Here is a 21,129-nt window from a genome sequence, read left to right on the forward strand (position 1 = left end):
CCTTAAAATTGAATCTAATTGCACTAAAAACTTGGACAATTCATAAATTCTCCCATTAGTGAATTAATTTAGTTATTTATCAATTATGAATAAGTTTTGTTGATGTTATTAGTGTAATACCCGCCCTGTTAGGGACCCGTTGACTGCCTGTTAACTGACCTTAGACACGTGTTAGACCTCTTGGAACCTTTCATATAAACGGACTTGGAACTTAGTGACCTTTGGGAAGTGGGAACTCGATCTAGTGTAGGCTACTCGATCGAGTAGTCTAGTGACTCGATCGAGTAGATGCCACTCGATTGAGTAGGCTCCATACTCGATCGAGTATGACGGGTTCACCGTTAAGTTATAAATCGTGAAGTCGTAAACCCAAATAAGTTTTCATTTCTTTTCTCCCAAAACCTAATCGACGACACATCTTCTCTCTCACCATCTTTAAACTCTTAGGATCCCTCACACTTGGAAACACCATGGGGACGGAGGCTTGAATCGGGTCGCGGTCTTGTCGCCAGAATGCCGAGCATAGGTAAGTCGTCATCATCATCATCCCTAGGTTTCATTGTGGTTAGGGTTGTTAGTAATAAGGATTTTCCTACTAGTTGTGATAGGTGTTTACGGAGGTTGCCTTGCCTTCATATGGATGTATGCGGTGTTGGTTGCTGGTTGCTGGTTGCTGGATACTAAAGGTAAGTTTTTCTACTCAGTACTGTCGATTGGTTGTCATGTGTGGTGCGTGGTATCTCTGATTGTGTAATAGTATTATTTTTTTTGTGAGCGGGGTGCATCCCTGGCTGAGTGGAGTCATCGTCGGGAATGGCTTCACGCCCTTGATTCGCCCCTTGTGGTTCCCGTCACAAGGGGGATGTGCACATTAATGGTCATTGGGTTATTCGCTCTATGGTGTTGAGCGGGACTTAGGTGGTAAGGATGCGGTCCCCACTAGCGATGTGGATTACTGGTTCCGACTGGTAATCTGGCATGACTATACCTTCGGGTTAGCCAGGTGACTGGCGGATTATTGGAGTTGGAGATTTTTGTGTGTGTTATACTATGTTTGGTATGTTGTTCTTCAGTTACTGACCTTGTGTGGTTTTGTCTGTGTTTCTTTCTTGTTATGTGTCTGTGGTGATCCATTATGATGAGTAGTCAGTCTTAGCAGGTGTTGATAGGTAGAGCTTACCTGGGTGCGTTGGAGGGACGAGTCTTTCACCTAGTCTTGGCATGTAGTAGTCTTACCGTTGTTGTTCTAGTCATCAGTTGTATCTTTTTTATGTTGGGTTTAAACTTGTAATAAACTTTAATAGTTCTTTTATTGACGTTGTGATATACTATTCCTCGGGCAACCAAGATGGTAATGCCCGTATCTGCTAGGGAAGGTATTGTTAAGGCTCCTTGGTAAATGGGGGTGTTACAAAGTGGTATCAGAGCGACGATTTTGGAACCTATAACCAATGAACGTAGTGAGTCAAATAAAATGAACCTGGTGTATGTATGTTGGGAGCCCCTCGCGTATTCGATTTTGGGTGAGAAGGTGCCCTCATTCCAAAATCCTGGCCCCAATGTGCTTAAGCGAGCCACTTCGAATGGGGATATTAAGTCGGGAATTGTATGAGAATGTGTGTAATGTGCAAGATATATGTATAAAGGTAATGTCATGTGTGTAGACGATAGCGTATGTGATGCATGATCGTTTTCTTTATCATTGTGTGCGTGAGTATGTGGATGGACAAGTAGGATGTAGTAGAAGCATGTGTATGGATATGTGGAGGCAAGTATGTTTGGGTAATTGGTTCCAACGTTTGCAGTATGTGATAAAATGATATGAGCATAGGGTCGTTATAAGATTAGATATGCAAATGAATAAGGTAGAATACCGTTACCGCTATGGGTGAATGTGTGAACTAAAGTACGTAATAGCAGGTTCGTATGTATTATGGAACGCAAGAGAGTAGTGTTATAATGTTGTGGTTGCAAAGTTATATGTAAAGTGATGATAGTCGATAGTATTAGTATAAGAGATAAATAGTGACGAGTTCTAAGTATGCCTTCGACTCCGAGCGATTTGTTATTTTGCAGGGACGATCAATCAATTCCTGCTCATTCGTTGGTTATTTTGACTTACTCGACCGAGTACGAGGGAGTACTCGACCGAGTAGGTGGGTCACTCGATTGAGTTTGCTGGAAAACAAAAATGATGTTAATTCTACCTTATATCGAAACTCGATCGAGCACCCCTAACTTGATCGAGTAGAGGCTACTCGATCGAGTATCGCTGCTACAGAACACGGGTCTATATAATTTTTCGGGGCTTATAACCCCAATTATTCTCATTCTTTACTTCTTATTCCTTCTTTCTAAACCGAAAACTCTCATAAACTTAATTCTCTACAAAACTTTGGTCATAATTTGTGCTTTTGTTCTTCAAAATCCTTCTAGTTCATCCATCTTACTCGATTTTTCCAAACTAATTCAAGGTAATTACATTTCTTTCTTTTGATTTTGATGCAATTAGAAGCATATAGTAGTTTATAATATCTGAAATTTTGATTTTTTTTATGCCCTAAATTTGTGTTATAATTGTTAGATTTTGATAAAACTTCCCTTGAATCCTTGTTAATTGATGCTAGAAACAATAATTTTGAGTCCAAGTTGTGATGAAATTGGTCCCGTATTTTCTAGGGTTACCCCCAAATTTCAATTTTATTCATCTCATTCATCTTTAAAGGTTTAAAAAGGTTAAGGGATGCTAGTATTATCATATTTGATGCTTGATTTTAGCTATTTTCGTCGAAAATTCCGTCTTAAAACTTCATCTTTTGAGTATACAAGTTTGAAATTTTGTCCCAAATTTGCTACAAAAGTTAAATTACTTAGCTTAATTTCGGTAAAAATCAACCTGGAATCCTTCTAGAACTTGCTCAAACTTCGTATTTTGAGATTTAACCCATCTTTTATGAATTGCAAAGAGTAAGGGAAATTGGTAAAACCATGTTTTGCTCCCAATTTCACATGTTTTGGCAAAAGAAATCCATCTTAAGCCTCGTCTTTTCCGTATAAAGCATTTGAAAGTATCTACTTTAAGTTTGTAAAACCCGGTGTTTGGCTAACTATGTTGAAACAAATGCCGAGAACAGCCATCACACGAACTCAGACCAAGAGAACCCGAGCTAACACTGTCGCCGCGGAGGAGGTAAGAGAGGGGAGCCAAGGGCTCATAATTCCGCCGGTACCCCAGTACCCACGGTAATTTTTGCTGATTTCAAACAAAGGGATGTCTTTATTAACTTGCTAGGTCGCACCTTGAAACCAACAAGGTGTATAGATCCGGGTGTTTTGGAGGGGTTAAAGATTAAGGTGGATGTCCGTCATATCTTTGAGATCTTGGGGTTGGAGGGTTTGTATAGGTTGAGGAAGCATTCTTATGCTTTCCTGACCCTTGAGTTCATGAGCTCCTTTACCTATGACGTAGCGGGAAAGATGGTGGGTTTTAGATTGATGAACACGAGCTTTTACCTGACTCTTGACCAGTTTGCTGACCACTTGAGGCTTACCTGGCCCAAGAAGGGATATCTTAGTGATGTCTCGACTGAGTGTGAAGCTAGTAGCTACCTACCCTTGTTCACCGGTAGACCTGCCCTTACCTCGAGTGTTATGCTGATCAATAATGTTCAGCACATGACCTTAAAGATCTTCCTCCGATCATTGACTTGTTTGTTGTACGGGAAGAAGGATGTGAGTAAGCTTAACTTACACGAGGTGATGTTGTTGATCTCTTACCTTAACCCCACCCGGGAGAAGCATTTTTCTTATAGTGCTTCTGCGATAGTGTGTGCTAGTTTAGCTTTGGTGGCTAGGTCTTCGACTCGCCATATCAGTTGCGGCGCTATCGCCATCTGTCTAGCTGAGAGGTTGACCAACTTTGAGGCGTCACCGACTCTCAAACCTATGTATCCAGTTATACCGAACCTGAAAAGGACTACTTTATTCATCAGAAGTGGTTGTGGGTGTTAGAGGATGAAGGTTTAGCTTGAAGGGTGCAGGGTAAGAGCTGGATGAGAGTGCCCGACACAGCTCATCTTCCTGTGACCGGGCCTTTGGCGGAGGCTGCCCCTAATAGTGCGGAGGCTAACCTTCCTAACCAGACTTACTTTATCATAGATGACCTTCTCGAGGAGATGCTAGAGCCGTTTGGGAGAGGCCATGCTAGGAGGGAGGACCAGGTGCCTAGGAAGGATAGAGGACCCCAGAGAGCTAGAGAGGTTGTTGGGGAGTCTCAGTTTATGCAGCAGGGACCGCCTCAGTACCAGTACCCCGGTTACTCGACTTCCTTTAGCCCCCAGATGCAGGTGAGTGAGTTCACAGAGAGGGTGTAGAATGCTTTGGTGCTCCGGAACCTCCATGAGACAGATTATGTTCAGGGTGTGGGGACCAACTTGGCTCAACCGGTATGGTGGCGTGGAGTAGGGAATGATAGTGGTGTGTTTCAGTCCTACGGGGTGGATCCGGCTATATGGGGAGCCCCTACGAGCTACCCTTATGGATGTCTTGCACCGTGGAGGAGCGGAGGAGACCCAGGGACGGGAACTGCTACCGGAGGAGGCACGTCAGGAGCTGGCACTTCGGGATATGGAGATGATGATGAGATGGAGGAGGATCGTGGCGGTGGCCTTGAGTGACCGTTATTTGTTTTATACTTATGTTAGTAGACTTGTGTCGGATTGTTATCTTTATTTTTTGCGGTATTGGATTTTATTTGGTATGTAATCGGCCATAAGGCCATATTTGTGACTGTATTTTATAGACTTGGTGTGTAGGTACAGTAATGTCGGGAATAAAACCCTGAAAATTTGCATAATTTTTTGCTTGATATGGCATCCGGGAACATTCTGACTTAGAGATACTCGATCGAGTACCTTCAACCCGACCGAGTACCATATATGCAGTGGCGGAGCCAGGATTTTAGACCAGTGGGGGCGAAGTGGTTATACTATAAGGCAACCTTGGAAAAAATTGAAAATTTTAACTAAAAATTTCGAAATTTTCAAATGTCAGCGGGGGCGGGCGCCCCTGCTAGCCCCCCTCCACCACTGCATATATGTGCGTTTTAGTGAGCATTCTGACGTGCGCATACTTGATCGAGTACCCTACTCTGTACTCGATCGAGTACCCTACTTTGTACTCGATCGAGTGACCATGCATGTATATAGAGACCATTTTTCTTGTTTCATTTGGGATCATGGGGTATTTTGTTAACCCATATGTTGTTATTAAGACCATTGATATTTACCTTGTGTTTTATACTTGTGTATGGGTTGTATCCAAGAGGTATACAATGATTGTAGTTACATAGGCAAGCTACTTTGCAGTTATAGGTAAACCGAGTGGTATTTGTTTGGCATGACAGATTCATTGTTGTGTTGTTAATTTCCATCTTATATGTAAACATAAATACATGTTAATTGTAATGTCAAAGGATAGGTCGTGGTTTTCGTTTCATCGTGTTATAGCTCATCTTAAAGGTGAACTTCGTGGACGAAGTTCCTTTTAAGAGGGGAAGAGTAATGTCGCGCGTGAAAATGCCAAAAACGTCGTCTTTTAAAATTAGTTATTAGTAGTTTATTTGCTATTTATTTTAGGTAATTCAATTGTTATTCTTTTAAAGTAATCAATATGGTTGTTTAAATGATTTAATCATTTGTGGAGTAATTTAGTTGTTGCATTGTTATGAAGATATGAATTTTGTTGAGTAATTTAATTGTGTTGAATTTGTATGGTGTCGAATGGTGTTGAAATCACTTGGTAAAATGGAAGTAATAGATTATATCTATGTATCTTTTCGGCTGTTAACATTTGGATGATGACTCGTGATGGCGTTGTGTTTTGATATTTATATTCGCGAGAAAGGATGATGATGATTAGTCGGCATGGGAGGTTGGGTGGTATGTTTCATATTTCGGGTATGGTTATAGTGGTTCTTGTCGGGTTGGGTTGTTGTTAGTCACCTTGGCCTAGGACATACTTTCGGTTGGTGGGAGGCGATGAGTTAAACTTCGGGGACGAAGTTCCTTTTAAAGGGGGAAGACTGTAATACCCGCCCTGTTAGGGACCCGTTGACTGCCTGTTGACTGACCTTAGACACGTGTTAGACCTCTTGAAACCTTTCGTACAAACGGACTTGGAACTTAGTGACCCTTGGGAAGTGGGAACTCGATCTAGTGTAGGCTACTCGATCGAGTAGTCTAGTGACTCGATCGAGTAGAGGCCACTCGATCGAGTAGGCTTCATACTCGATCGAGTATGGCGGGTTCAGCGTTAAGTTATAAATCGTGAAGTCGTAAACCCAAATCGGTTTTCATTTCTTTTCTCCCAAAACCTAATCGACGACACATCTTCTCCCTCACCATCTTTCAACTCTTGGGATCCCTCACACTTGGAAACACCATGGGGACGGAGGCTTGAATCGGGCCGCGGTCTTATCGCCGGAATGCCGAGCATAGGTAAGTCATCATCATCATCCATATGTTTCATTGTGGTTAAGGTTGTTAGTAATAAGGGTTTTCCTACTGGTTGTGATAGGTGTTGACGGAGGTTGTCTTGCCTTCATATGGATGTATTCGGTGTTGGCTACTGGTTGCTAAAGGTAGATTTTTCTACTCAGTACTGTCGATTGGTTGTCATGTGTGGTGCGTGGTATCTCTGATTGTGTAATAGTATTATTGTGTTTGTGTGTGAGGTGCGTCCCTAGCTGAGTGGAGTCATCGTCGGGAATGGCTTCACGCCCTTGGGATTCGCCCCTTGTTGTTCCCGTCACAAGGGGATGTGCACATTAATGGTCATTGGGTTATTCGCTCTATGGTGTTGAGCGAGGCTTAGGTGGTAAGGATACGGTCCCCACTGGCGGTGTGGATTACTGGTTGCGACTGGTAATCTGGCAGGACTATACTTTCGAGTTAGTCAGGTGATTGGTGGATTATTGGAGTTGGAGATTTGTGCGTGTGTTGTATTATGTTTCGTATGTTGTTCTTCAGTTACTAACCTTGTGTGGTTTTGTCTGTGTTTCTTTCTTGTTATGTGTCTGCGGTAATCCATTATGGTGAGCACTCAGACTTAGCAGGTGTTGATAGGTGGAGCTTACCTGGGTGCGTTGGAGGGACGAGTCTTTCACCGAGTCTTGGCATGGAGTAGTCTCACCGTAGTTGTTCTAGTAATCAGTTGTATTTTTCTTATGTTGGGTTTAAACTTGTAATAAACTTTAATAGTTCTTTTATTGACGTTGTGATATACTATTCCTCGGGCAACCGAGGTGATAATGCCCGTATCTGTTGGGGAAGGTCTTGTTAAGGCTCCTTGGTAGATGAAGGGGTTACAATTAGGGTTTATCAATTAATGAAATTAAGTGTTTAGTTGTTTATCAATTATAATCAATTTGGGTTTATATTGGCGGGTGTGTTGGTGGAATGCTGACATTTGGTGATAAATATTAAATTGGTGTATAAACATTAAAACAGTACTGCAAGTGTACTAAATCATCATGATGCATTTTGATCCGAAATATTGCAAGTCTACAACATTGTGAATATAGGCCAACTGCTACAAATGATGTTGAAGCGGAGTAAGGTCAGATGAAACACTGTTTGACGGAGTAATGTCGGATAGAGCACTGGTTGACGGACTAACGTCGGACGGAGGGAGGTGAAGGAATGGGAAATGAAAAAAATCAATTTCTAGGGAAGGAAAAAATAAAAGGATAAAATTGTAAAAGATATATGCGAAAGAGTAAAATCCGTATGTGAAAAAGCACGATGCATAAATAAAGTTGATCAACCTAATTACCCAAGTAGAGCCCATTTTTAAAAAAATCCAAAAACCCCAAGTTATTTAGAAACAATCCCACATTTCTACTCTTGGAATTAGGGTTTATTGTTTGAATCAGACTTCTCCTCAAATTTGGGCATTATCACCATTTTTAGCGAGCAAGAAGAAAGATGAAGGTGATCGCAGCTTACTTGCTCGCTTGTTTGGGTGGCAATGCCCAACCTTCTTCCTCCGATGTCCAATCCATCCTTAACTCTGGTATTTACATTTTCCCCTCTTTTCCTTTCTCATTTTTTATGCTTATTAATCCATATATATGATTATATGCAATCTTTTTTACTTGATTATGGTCGTAAAGAAAAGGGTGCATTTTGGTGTTTATGTTATACTTCGATCGTGGCTGTTTTGTTGTTTGATGTATTTGTGTAATATGATTCTGATCTTTAGAAGACGGTATTTGCTCTAAATCATTGCTATTAATCAAGTGAAGAAGAAATTGGGTATTATCTGCTATATTTCTATGAACAACTGTGAAATTTATGGTTTTTTTGCAGCTGCATTTTGTTTATAGTCCGTTCATTCATTTCATTTTAGAACGTTTGTTCAAAATATTCGAGGTGAATTTCGAACAAATATTATGGAAATAGAATGAATGGAGGGAGTATGCGTTTTTAAAGGTTTTCATCCATTTTTTTTTTTTCGGGGCATTTGTGACATTCGTTCATATTCCAGCTGCATTGTGATACTACTGGTGCAAGTGTCATTGCGTTTCAAGTGTTATAACCTAATTGATTGCTTAATAGAATTACCATCACTTGTCGACCTGTCTCGTATAAGATTGTGTATTTACGTTCTGCTTAGAATTAACATTGTTGTCGTCTTTTCATCAGAATCAATACATATATATAAAGCAGAAACTTTTCGAGCGATATTAGAGAGTCCAACTTTTTTAGAATGAAGATTTAGAAACAAATTTAATAAAATTATCCTAATAAAAGTAGATTTCTTAACATTTTAATAAAATTATCCTAATAAAGGTAGATTAAATTTATTTTAATAAGATTATTATAATATAAGTAGGTGATACTCAAAATACACAATGTAACTAATTATATGGCATATTAAATATAATATAAACATTATTCATATACTATATCGAGTTAATTAGATTTTACTCCCTTTTGAAATTCACATTTTTAAAATTACTCCCTTTTGAAATTTTTGCTAAAATTACTCCCAAGTTGCATGTTTTTCTAAAATTACTTCAAAACTCCAATTTTTGAACTTATTCCGTTTGTGTCTTAGCCAATTTATACTTTCAAAGGTATAACTATGTAGACAAATGGAGAGAGAGTTCAAAAACAGAGAAAATAAGTCACTTAAAAGGTAACTAAAATTAAGAGATGATAATTTAATTGATTAAGCCAAAAATGTTTGGCAAACTAACTAAAAGGTAGCTCTTTTTTTGGTAAAATGATATAAAAGGACATAATAAGTTCTCTATATTTAATATTAAAAATTGAATGAATAAAAAAAAAACAGATAACTTATTTCTCACATGCTACTCTTATTTTGATAAATAATTTATCTATCAAATATTTACAAAAAAAATTTAAGATAAATGAAATTTTGTTCAAAAGCTAATTTCAATTTCTTTGAAATAAAGCCTAAATATGAGATTTTTCATGATCTCCCGACCTTCCTCATATCTAAATTACTTCTTGATGTTTTTTTGCCAATGTTTACTTATTTTTGACCCTATTGTTAGTAGTTGATCTCAAGTTCCATTTTTAATTTTATAATCTCCATTATAGCTATTTCTTCAGAATAAATATTAGCAATTAGGCATTGTAACACAAGGTACATATATACTACAAAATCATGAGGAACAGAATAAATAAGTAATTGGTTCAAAATAAATGTTAGCTTTCTACATAAGAATAAAAATTATTGTTAGCTCTACAATAAGAAAAAAAAAAGAAAATTAATTTGATCAAAAAGGAAAATCTATCACAAGTGTCCAACTATATCGCATTTGACTTGGATGTAGCGAATATAAATAAATTTTTAGACTCAAATTGAATTTTAAATCGTGCCAACCATGGATGTTATATATGGGTAAAATAATATCAGAATTATTTGAGAAAGTTATGGAATAGACGAGTATATTACATTTAAATGGAACGAAACTATTTTAAGATCTCCCAAAGTTGAAGCGATTATGGTTTTGAAAATTTTTAGTTGCGACAAGTAGGGGCATGTAATTTTTCCATTAAATACGGGTATGAGAAGGCCTACATTCGTCATGTCTTATTCCCCATTTGGTATCCTTACTTTTAGGCGTCGCTTTTGTTTTCATTATGCGAGATTTGGTCGGGTATTTTAGTTGGTGTAGACTTTGGGAGTAAGATTCATTATCTTTTAGGAATTTCACACTAAATGAATTTCTTCCTCTTCGCAATGATCTTCCGTATTGCTTCTACACAATTGTTAATGCGGAAGTTTGATCATGATTTTCGACATATTAATGGTCAAAGTTATAAAAGTTTGACCTCTAAGAAGCAAGGTGGGAGAGTTTAAGAAGGGGATAGAGAGTATACATGATGTTTTTTTTTAATATAACTAATAATAGTGTGCTCTACCAAGCGTGGTATGCCGTTTACATTGTAGAGGAACATTAAATCCGTAAGAGGATTATCTAACGGGATCTGTCTTATTATCAATCGCCCTGGAAAATTCATAGTATAAGGGAAGATACTTACGGTTTCCAAAGTCGGCAAAAGGTACTGAACCCGAGGATAGCAATGACTTCCTCATATACAAATATTCTTTTCGTTCTTAAAAAGAGACAATATACGTTGAGGCCATGCTATGTAGACGTGACAAATAAATCAGGTCGTGTCGGGTTCAGGTGTCACATTTAAACGGGTCACGAACTCTCCAACCCAAACCCGACCCAATTAAATCTCGTGTCGTGTTCGTGTCGATCCAATTACATTAATAGGTCATCAAACCTCAACCCTAACTCGTTAGTTTCGTGTCGTGTTTTCGTGTCATGTCATATTTGGAAAGTGTAAGTATATTTATGTGAGGATCAAGAAAACTTGGGATTAATTTAGTAAATAGGTTATGCGTGTCGGGTTCGTGTGTAGAGTGCTCAACCCAAACCTAGCCCAATTAAATCTCGTGTCGTGTTCGTGTCGACCCACTTACATAAATGGGTCGTTAAATGCCAACTCAAACCCGTTAATTTCGTGTCGGACTCTTGTCGTGTTTTCGTGTCGTGTCATTGTTTGACGGCTCTAATACTGCGCCTTAACAATAAACAAGAATTAGGGACAGTCACTAAATCATGTTGAAATTTACCTCCCGAAACCAATTTTTATTAATGGCAAGCTTTATGTAGTTTCAAGAACAACGTCATCCGAGAGATTAACGTTCTACAACGTCACATCGATGATAGAGACCAAATGTATCACGGCCACAGGAAGGACATTGTTTACAAAGAAGTTTTCATAATTTACCAAATTAAGATGTATTATATATTTTGCATGGAGTTTTTAAGGATAAGTAGTCAAAGACTATTTCGGTAAAAAATAGATGGTGCTAAAACAATAAGAACGGTAACTCTATAATCCAACTATATCTCTGAATGTTAGTATACAACTGACATAGTTAAATAGCAAATGCCACAACGCTTTCGTTGCGTTTTCGTTATAGGAACTCATGATTAATCTGTCTTCATCTAAATCAACCCCCGAAATTTTGGTTGCTTCCATTTTTAGCATAGTTTGACTTTTTGTTAAATTTAATAGTTTTCTATTACCAGACCATGGTAATGTATAAAATAACGTTTCTGCGGTGCCATAAAATATATACTACTAACTGACATTATTATACTAACTTGGTAACCCAACTATTTTAAAAAATGACATAAACTACTAACTGATGTTGTCACAGATAATACTACTAGGTGCCCGTGCATTCTATGTAATAGAATGAGAGATATTGGGTGATGTTTATAAGGAGCAAATACTCTTAAGCGTAAATAGTCAAGGTATAATTATGTTGTAAGAGATCTACCATTTTCTCTTAACGCACTAAATATATATAATTATGATACCTGCTGTTTTTTGTAACATCATTCAGTTTTACGTAGTTGTAAAATAATTTGCAAAACTCATAAAGATATGTCTCTGTTATTAAGGATTCATATTGATGAGCTTCACCATGTTTATAGAGAAAGCGTTTTGTATTTAATTAAAAATCGGTTGTGTCTGTAAAAATTAAAAAGCTAGCGACATGCTATAACTATGTCACTTGATGTTATACTAATTGTTGACAAAACGTTTATGCTAAAATCACTAATAATTCATTTGTTATCATCTATAGCAATCACGAATTTTGTTTCCATCAATAACAACATAATAGGACTTTTTTTATCAACTTAAGAATATATTTTTACAGATAATCCTAATGGGAGTCCCGTGCATCGCACGGGCTTTCCAACTAGTTATAGAGTATTTTGATATATCTGACTGATGTTGTTCTGTTATTTATCAGTTGGAATTGATATTGATGAGAAGAGGCTCAGCATTTCATGTTCCAAGTGGATGGCAAAGACATATCAGAGGTTATTGCCAGTGGCCGTCAAAAGTTAGCCTCAGTTCCATCTGGTGGTGGTGCATGTGTTGCAGTAGGCGCTGGAGGTGCTTCCCCTACTACTGGGGGTGCTGCTTCTGCTGCTCCTGCTGCTGAATCTAAGTCCGAGAAGGTGGAGGAGAAAGAAGAATCTGATGATGTAATGTTTCCGTCTTTTTACCCCTTTGTATTGCATTTTAGTTCTACTGTAATAAGTTCAATTCTATTGCATATACATGTTTCAGTACATTCCAACATTAGTTTGTGACATCTGTTTTTTCTAAATTAAAATATGAACACCACAAGGCACAAGGTGGTACTGAGTTCAAGTACCAGCATACCATGAGGCATGAACCTCTTATTATATTACTGTAATATACCAAGTAATGTTTGATTCGAATATGATTGTACTAATTTTATTACTTATAAGTGGTGTAAGCTCTTAAATGTCTTACTCGTATTGACAGTTGAGAATACCATTGTGTACACACTATCTTCGTACACAAAATCATGACCTTAGTTTCACAGAGTCACAGTAAAGTGTCATAAACAAGACATACTCAGCTGAATTGTTTTTTTTTCTTTTTACTTTTTTCTCTCTCTCTCTCTCTCTCTCTCTCTCTCTCTCGCTAATACATCTTTTGTCCCTTTCTAATTTTTTGCAGGACATGGGTTTCAGTCTTTTTGATTGAGATGACTGGACTATTTCAGACATCTAGCCATTTATCAATTGTAGTTAGGACTTGATGTTAGTTGGAATCAAATTAACATCTAGCAGATTTTGTTGCCAACAGTTCATTGAGTATTCGAATCTAATTAATGTTGGATGTCCTAATTGTTGTGGTATTTCTTCAATTTTTCTTGGTTCAATGATACGGTTCTTCTATTTGATGTTTAAGCTCTATGCAGTATGGGATTGATCTCGATTGCAGTAACAATTTTAACTTTGTTTTGAAATCTACTAAAAAAGGTACTACTCGTAATTGGAGAGCATGTAAACAATGACTATATTTGTTGATTGGCAGAGGTAATGTGCAATAGGCTTTACTCTTTCTATTGTGCTGGTAGTCTCGTACCAAGCTAATTCATGAAGTTGCAATTTATATGGAATTCCAGCCAAATATATGAAGGCTGACACCAATGCGCCTAACCTCATCCCAATCTTAGAAACTCCTCCAAACCCCATGGAAAACACTTTACACGGGAGACCTCCCCCCCCCCCCCCCCCCCACCAAACCTAATATAAACTACTAGGGGATTTGTGACTGGAAGAGGATTGGGGGTTTTCGTTGTGGAAGGCGTCTTCTGAGGGTAGGAAAGGGTTTTCAAGGTATAAGGGATTTGTATTCCAAGTTAGAAAGGATGGCTGTCTCATAGAGGTCGGGGTTTTGGGTTGAGATGATGTCGGTTTTCACTAGTTGGTTTGCATTTGCCCTTGTGAAAAAAAGACAAATTTTTCAGAGAAGAGGAATAAATAGAGTAAATAAACAATATATAAACAAAGCAACATGATGTTGATACGGATAGATTACCAAATAAGAGTTGCTATTTAAAAATGGAACATTAAAATCTCATATAACTCAATAATGCAATTCCTGTAAACGTGTGCTCATTGTCAATTCTAAATGCATTCAGTGTATCAAGGGTATGTGAAGCATAAACCCAGAAACTTATTATGCTACATATTTCTAGGATCAAATCACACAGAATAATGTAGTTTTGGGTTGAGTAGCAATAAGGATGTCACACACTAAACAGTTCGATGTATATTTCTCGGGTATTTTCAGATCTTAGAAGCGAAGGTGAGACCTTCCTTGGACAATTGCTCTAAGCTCTCAGCTTTGGGCTGGACTCTCGCAACCTTAGCAATGGCCTTGTTCTCTTCTGGGCTTCCACTCTCCAAGAACACCCCAACCACCTTTCCGTCTTTGATCCAGTAGGATCCAAACTTGTGCTCTGCTGATGCTGGGTCATTGTCACCGAATATGACAGCCTCTCCCACATTGTCGCCGTAAAATTGCCAGGATAGATCAAAAGAACGGGAATAGAAGTATGGTAGGTAGTCATATTCTTCGATTGTCTTTCCCCCTTGATTAGCTATAATAGCCTGTAAAGACGATTAAAACACACATAATTATCAGAGATTAAAAAGGTGCAGTTGAGCCACACTGGATAAAGCAAAACAGTCCCAACACGAGTTGCCCCAGTGCAAACCTGAAAGGAATAGGACCGACCCATCTCAAATAGCTTTATATGAACTCACTCAAATGACATACCCGAAAGGACCGATAACAGTGCATCCAGAATGACCCTACCCCATAACAAACCCGATTCAATGGACATGATTCTCAGATATTTCCCTGATCAGGGGAAAGGAAAAAGGATAGCCTAGAGCACAAAATAGAGCTAAGATCGAGCCTTCTACCTTGTGCTTCCATCCTTCTTGGTTGCAAATGCAAACGCCACCCACAAGAAAGAAAGAACATGGCAAACAGAAAATGAAAAAAAAAAGCCTACTGTAGGCTTGAATTTTTTCTATTTTCTGAAGGTGTAGGTTCAGTTTGGGAATATTAAATGTAAATTTATCAATATTACTGTTGTCCTTAACCATGATCGAAAATCAATTAAAAGTTCAATCGCTCAGAGTAAGAGGGGATTGGAGGATATCACCATTACCTTCACGGCCTGCTCAGCTGATTTACGGGCATGATCAACATGTTCAACTCTTCTGGTCTCACTATACAATTTCATCGGAAAGGTGGCCACATCACCAACAGCATACACATCAGGGACGCTTGTTTTAAAGAATGCATCAGTCTGCAATAAACATGCCAGAAGTCAAGACCAATTATAAATTATAAATTTAGGTCAGTAAGTCTAAAAGATTACATATCACTCAAAGTAGTCCCCAATCCCCACAACAACAACAACATCAGAGCCTTAATCCCAAAATGATTTGGGGGCTTTGTCTTTATCACTTGTCTCACCTCATCGTTCCACCAAGATGCCTTACTTGATGGTCTATTTCCTTTAGATAGTCCCCAATCCCCACCATAATATTATATCCGGGCCGCAAAACTGTGCATTGCTACAACTTTGTAAACGTTGTGACCACTACCATGATGAAGTTAAGAGGGAGTATCGGCTGAATTAGAATGCAACCAAAGAGATCAAGCTGTGATGGCGAATTTCAGATCAAGACAGAAATCAAGATATAAACCCGTAGGTCCTCACACACAAGCGAAAAAGAAAGCAAAAGAAAAACCAACCTTAATCCCGCCTTTCTCCTCCTCAACCTGACCCTTAAAGAGTGTTGTGAGAGGCCTTCCACCAACACCAACCACAACGATATCAGCTTCCAGAACCCGGCCATCCTTTAGCTGCACGTCCTTCACCTGCATTACAACACGACAGACCATTATTCAGACTTTCAGAGCACCACTAAAATATCCTTAATATGGTAAACTTTGACATTTTATGAAATAAAATTCCACCAAAGTACCTCCTTGTTATCATGAGAGCTGAATCCACTTGCTACTGTTCCTTTTATAATTTGGATTCCCTTGTTAGCATAATAACCCTCATAAAACTTAGCTATATCAGCTGTGAACAGACGAGGCACTGCAAAAATTTGACACAGGAGGGATCAATCAATCATTAACCATTCTCACTCATTGCAAGATGTTATTATCAAAGGTACATATAATTAAGTTAGAAGACCGCCATAGAATGCAACTCTTTAAAGTTTAATCCAGATAAGAGTTTATTAATAAGCACAGCATCTGACTTACTGCACCAGGGCTCCGGGTAAACCATAGTAACGTCCAAATTGTTGATTTTCAATGCTGCACTAAGCTCAAGGCCAATGTAACCTCCTCCAACAATAACAGCTTTTCCATTCTTCTTTGCTTTTATTGCTTCCACTAGCGTGTCCGCATCCTCAATTTCTCTCAGATAGAAGATGTTCTTTGAATCAGCTCCTTGCACACCAAAATCTGTCAATCTGATGACCTGCAGACATTTTCAAACATAAGCATTCCATCAATTGGCAGGTACCTGTTATATTATTTTGTAAGAAAATAATTTCAATTTCACAAAACTTACACTTGAACCAGTTGCGATGATCAAAGTGTCATATTTAAACTTCTCACCGGCTGCACTTGTAAGAGTTTTGGAAGACAGATCAGCTCCAGCAATACTTGTCTTCAAAATCAATTCAATTCCTGCAGCCATGTACAAAATTACAAATATCCAAATAATGACCCAAGTGAATGATAGATAATACTGGTAACAACAAGCAATTAAGTCCTAGGTTGAACAATGTTGTGCTGACGTTGAACATTATTCTACATAGCACGATGGGAATCTAAGATTTTAAATAGTTCGTACTCAAGTAGAAATCGCACTTAGCATCATTAGCTTTATCTCAGTGTCTCAGACACATGTCACAGGGTAGAGTGATAGGCCATAATTCAGTTATAAAATCATCTAGAGAGGGATGCCTAGCATAATTATTCCTCAACTCTGACTTAGTTCTTTTCCTATCACCGAATAACTCTCATCTTTGTTCTTTAGTTTCCTTACTTGACCTACTTTCTCCGCAAGCCCTCTAAAGCCTCATTATACTGATGTAGCAGTTCAAAACCAGCACAGGAGATAAAGTGAATGCCAAAAGTAGCATATGTGAGATAAAGTGAATGCCAACAGTTGACACTCAATGTAGGCTATGAAACTGGGACGCTATTCAACACAAAGAAGTACATAAACCAATCACAGATGAAAAGAACTGCTCTGCAGCTTTGTTAAAGATCACCAACAGGTTATCAGTCTCATGTACTCTATCATAAGCATTCATGATTTCTGAAAAGTACTATAAAGCATTTGAAAGACATCCTATCTATTCAAAGAGTCTAAAAGAGTTGTATCTGCCAAAAAAATGATTTAGAAGGGACAAGCCTGCAATACCATTTTCCTTATACCACTCAGGAAGAAGTCGTTCTCCCCCGCTCCCTACGCAAACATGGAACCCAGGAAGTCTAGCAGTACCTGCAGAACACAATTTCCTTTGTTATCGCATCCTTATGAAAGTGTGCCACAATTCATCTACGCTTGATCTTTTAGCTAATTATCGTCCAACTAGCCCCATGTATTCAGCAACCAAGGTTTAAAAACGAAAACATAGGTAAAACAACAGAATAGGAGTTTAAAATAATTTATCAGAAACTATCACATCTATCAACTGTCTACAGCCCACATCCATGTTTTGCAACAATGGTAATAGATTACGGTATCTGCCGCGATTCCAGCAACAGTCACCTACTATGTCGGTTAAACGTGATTTACCTCATCCTTTTTCATGAGTCACATATTTCATGTTGTTCTAGTACTACAGTAGTACAGTTTATCATCAGCCCATGATAAACCGATCAGTCAAATTAGTCACATACCATGGCTGCTTTTAATAATCCAGGTATTAACTATTAAGATTCTCATTAAGGCTACAAGTCACGTAGGTACGAATTACTAACAGTATAAAAATATGCTTACACGCACTTATCATATCCATTACAAATGGAAACAAAGACAGGCTATTTTTGGCTATGGAATATGATGGTATCATGGAACTAGACAAATGGTTCACTAAATGGCACTCCCTTGCATCCAATTCATTCTACCATTCACTTGACGGAGGTCAAACTTAAACTTTGACCGTTATTTTGTCCAAAAAATATGGGACTTTACAGTATGCTTACACGCACTTATCATATCCATTACAAATGGAAACAAAGACAGGCTATTTTTGACTATGGAATATGATGGCATCATGGAACTAGACAAATGGTTCACTAAATGGCACTCCCTTGCATCCAATTCATTCTACCATTCACTTGACGGAGGTCAAACTTAAACTTTGACCGTTATTTTGTTCAAAAAATATGGGACTTGACAATATAAGACTCACACATTTAGATTTATTATGAAAAAAAAAAACTCAGTAACATTATGTGTTTTCTAAAAAAAGTCATGTACTTTATATTGTTGATCGATAATTCGATACAATTCTAAATCAGTGCAACAACAGGTTAAGGCTGCTGCATATACCACCCTCCTTACCCTGAGATAGGCAAAGGGCATTGAAGCACTAAGGTATTGTTCGCCAAGGGCGTTTTCATGAATCCCCCTGACAAGAGAAAATCTAAAAAGTACTCCCTTCATCCCGGTCATTTGTTTATCTATTCCATTTATGGATGTTTTAGTCATTTGTTTACCTTTCTATATTAGGAATATTTTTCAAGGGTAATTTGATCATCCACATAACCTCTTGTCCACTTGTCACTCAATAATGATACCTACAAATGGTCGCCTCCTCTTTCCTTGGCTTTTGTGCCAAAACCAAAGGTAAATAAATGACCGGGGCGGATGGAGTATAAGATTAGCATCAATATACTGTAAGTAGCACAATGGTAAGCTGTTCTAACTGGTTAAGCAATGGTGATTGGTTCGAACCCAGTTGTGTACATTCATTTATAATATTTTGTTGGTTTTTTTTTTTTTTTTTAATTTACCATTAATTTCACTTTTGTTATTAAATCAAGAACTATATACAGTATTGTTTAAGTATTTTTGTTGGCTTTTTTGACCTTATATTTTTCATACTTCTAAAAGTTGGGTCGTTAATATAACGATTTTAACTTGACAAAAATACTACACATAAAAGTCAAACCCCCATTAGAATAATACTAGAATCACCCCTGTATGTTAGCTAGCACAAATTTATAGATATTTTATTATTTACCAACTAAACGAATATGGACTAAAGTACGGAAGACTATACATTGTGGCATTTTAAATACAGAAGGCCATAATGCAGTTTGTCTCACTTACCCTCTGGAAAAAGGTATGCTTTGCTGAGGGCTGGACGCTCATATGGAGCTACCTGAAAAGAACAGGTCACACTTGTTTCATTTAGTGATAGAGTGTAGCTGTAAGAACAAACCAAAGCAAGATAATGTACCACTACACAACAGCACAAAATGACACATCACAGCCACATAAAGGGCCATAATAGATCGAATATCAAGTTGCCGCACAAGCTGCACCACCCATCAACAACGTTATCCCAGTGCTTCAATAGCTCCTGCATTGCGGGGGGGGGGGGGAGATGTACACAACCTTTCCCCTATGTTAGACTGTTAGCAACACAAAGAGGTTGTTTCGGAATGACCGAAGATGAAAATTGCCCTCACCACTCGTCTCACAAAACAATTGCAGAACAGCGGCAAGTATAGGAAATATTGAGTGCAAAAACATGTTGCACCTAGACCTCTAGAATTTACTCACCAATGTATGCCACAAAATTTACATCCCCGAGACAATTTAAGAGAACATGCTCCAATAAAATCAGCATGCCAAAGTAGTGAATAATAGATAGGCAATATACAGAATGAAGTCAGAGCAAAAACATACTCTCAATGAACAATAACCGAACCATTATCATTGACTACAAAACAGTCCCTATTCAACATACCGCTTCTGCAGAGATGATGGCTAGTTCTCCTGGCTGAATACCCTGTTTAACAAACTCTCTGGCAGCGTAGCCCTGAAAAGTAAAGGATTAAAGAAACAAAGCTGAGTGAAGTTGAGTAAGAGAAATTATTTATCAGATTGAACAAAAAAGAAGAAAGAAAAACACAGATTTCCTGATCCAGACCAGGTGGCGATTTCTTTGGACTATGCAATTCACTGAAAAAAACATGTTTGTTTAAAAACATCCCAATCAACCCAATCATTTATTTAATTTTCATTTTTTATTTATTGTGAGATATTTTAATCACAGATAAACAAATGATTAGCCGATTAATCCACCTATATTTTTCACTGTTAATTAGTTGCGCTACGAATGATTACATAAACCTAATCAAACTCAGATCAAAATTGAAAGGCATGAAAATCAAATAAACAAAACGAAACAAAATATAGAGAGCAAAAATGAAGGACATACACCAGCGACGCCACCGCCAAGAATGATGTACTTGAAGTGTTTTTCCGCCATGGATGATGATGAATTAGTTGTTGGTGGATCCAAAAAAATGGTGAGAAAGTTGAGTGGAATTTGTTTGTGGAGAGAGAAATAAACGAGTTATTAATTTATTATATGATACTCGGATATGATATGATGTCAATAGTGATATCATGAAAATGTGTCCATGTTCATTGGTTGACCGTTGATTGGCGAGTGATTCAACTGCGTTTGGTGGTTTTGTCTTCCAAGTGGATCTTTATTGACCGTCTTTTTTAGCTGCTACCGTGTTGCCACGAGTATGCTATATTGGCAATATTGCTACTTCCTCCATTTTCCATTAACTCTACGCGTGTATATATATGGGGGTGTTTGGTTGAGTCTCTTGGAATGGATTGGAATGGATTTGCTCCATTTCAATGTTTGGTTGGAGTGTTTTGGAATGGAGTTAGATACCCAATGGATTCTAACCCCATTCCAACCCCCTATAATCTCATACCCAACTTCTACCCTTGGTATCAAACTTCATTCCACCTTGTCTGATTTTAAGATATTTAAAAAAAGTTTATGAAGGAATGGATTTAGAATCCCATACCATTATGGATTCATATTCCAATCCATTCCATTCCATGCTAATGAACCAAACGCTCCCT

General features: G+C 38.0%; 1 protein-coding gene and 1 pseudogene across 1 annotated transcript; one reads left to right on the top strand and one right to left on the bottom strand.

The window, feature by feature from the left end:
- Positions 1–7,883: 7,883 nt before the first annotated feature.
- LOC141647608 (large ribosomal subunit protein P2w-like) lies at positions 7,884–13,347 on the top strand (annotated as a pseudogene).
- Positions 13,348–14,004: 657 nt separating this feature from the next.
- LOC141647609 (monodehydroascorbate reductase) lies at positions 14,005–20,688 on the bottom strand. Its single transcript, XM_074455866.1, has 10 exons — positions 20,459–20,688; positions 19,985–20,056; positions 19,342–19,393; positions 17,422–17,502; positions 16,561–16,679; positions 16,248–16,467; positions 15,959–16,077; positions 15,726–15,851; positions 15,133–15,273; positions 14,005–14,563 (listed from the first exon to the last, which is right to left on the bottom strand). The coding sequence occupies exons 1-10, from the start codon at positions 20,507–20,509 to the stop codon at positions 14,240–14,242; spliced, it is 1,305 nt and encodes a 434-aa protein (XP_074311967.1). The 5' UTR covers positions 20,510–20,688; the 3' UTR covers positions 14,005–14,239.
- Positions 20,689–21,129: the final 441 nt, after the last annotated feature.

The sequence above is a fragment of the Silene latifolia genome, chromosome 3, assembly GCF_048544455.1.
Source record: "Silene latifolia isolate original U9 population chromosome 3, ASM4854445v1, whole genome shotgun sequence".
NCBI lineage: Eukaryota > Viridiplantae > Streptophyta > Magnoliopsida > Caryophyllales > Caryophyllaceae > Silene > Silene latifolia.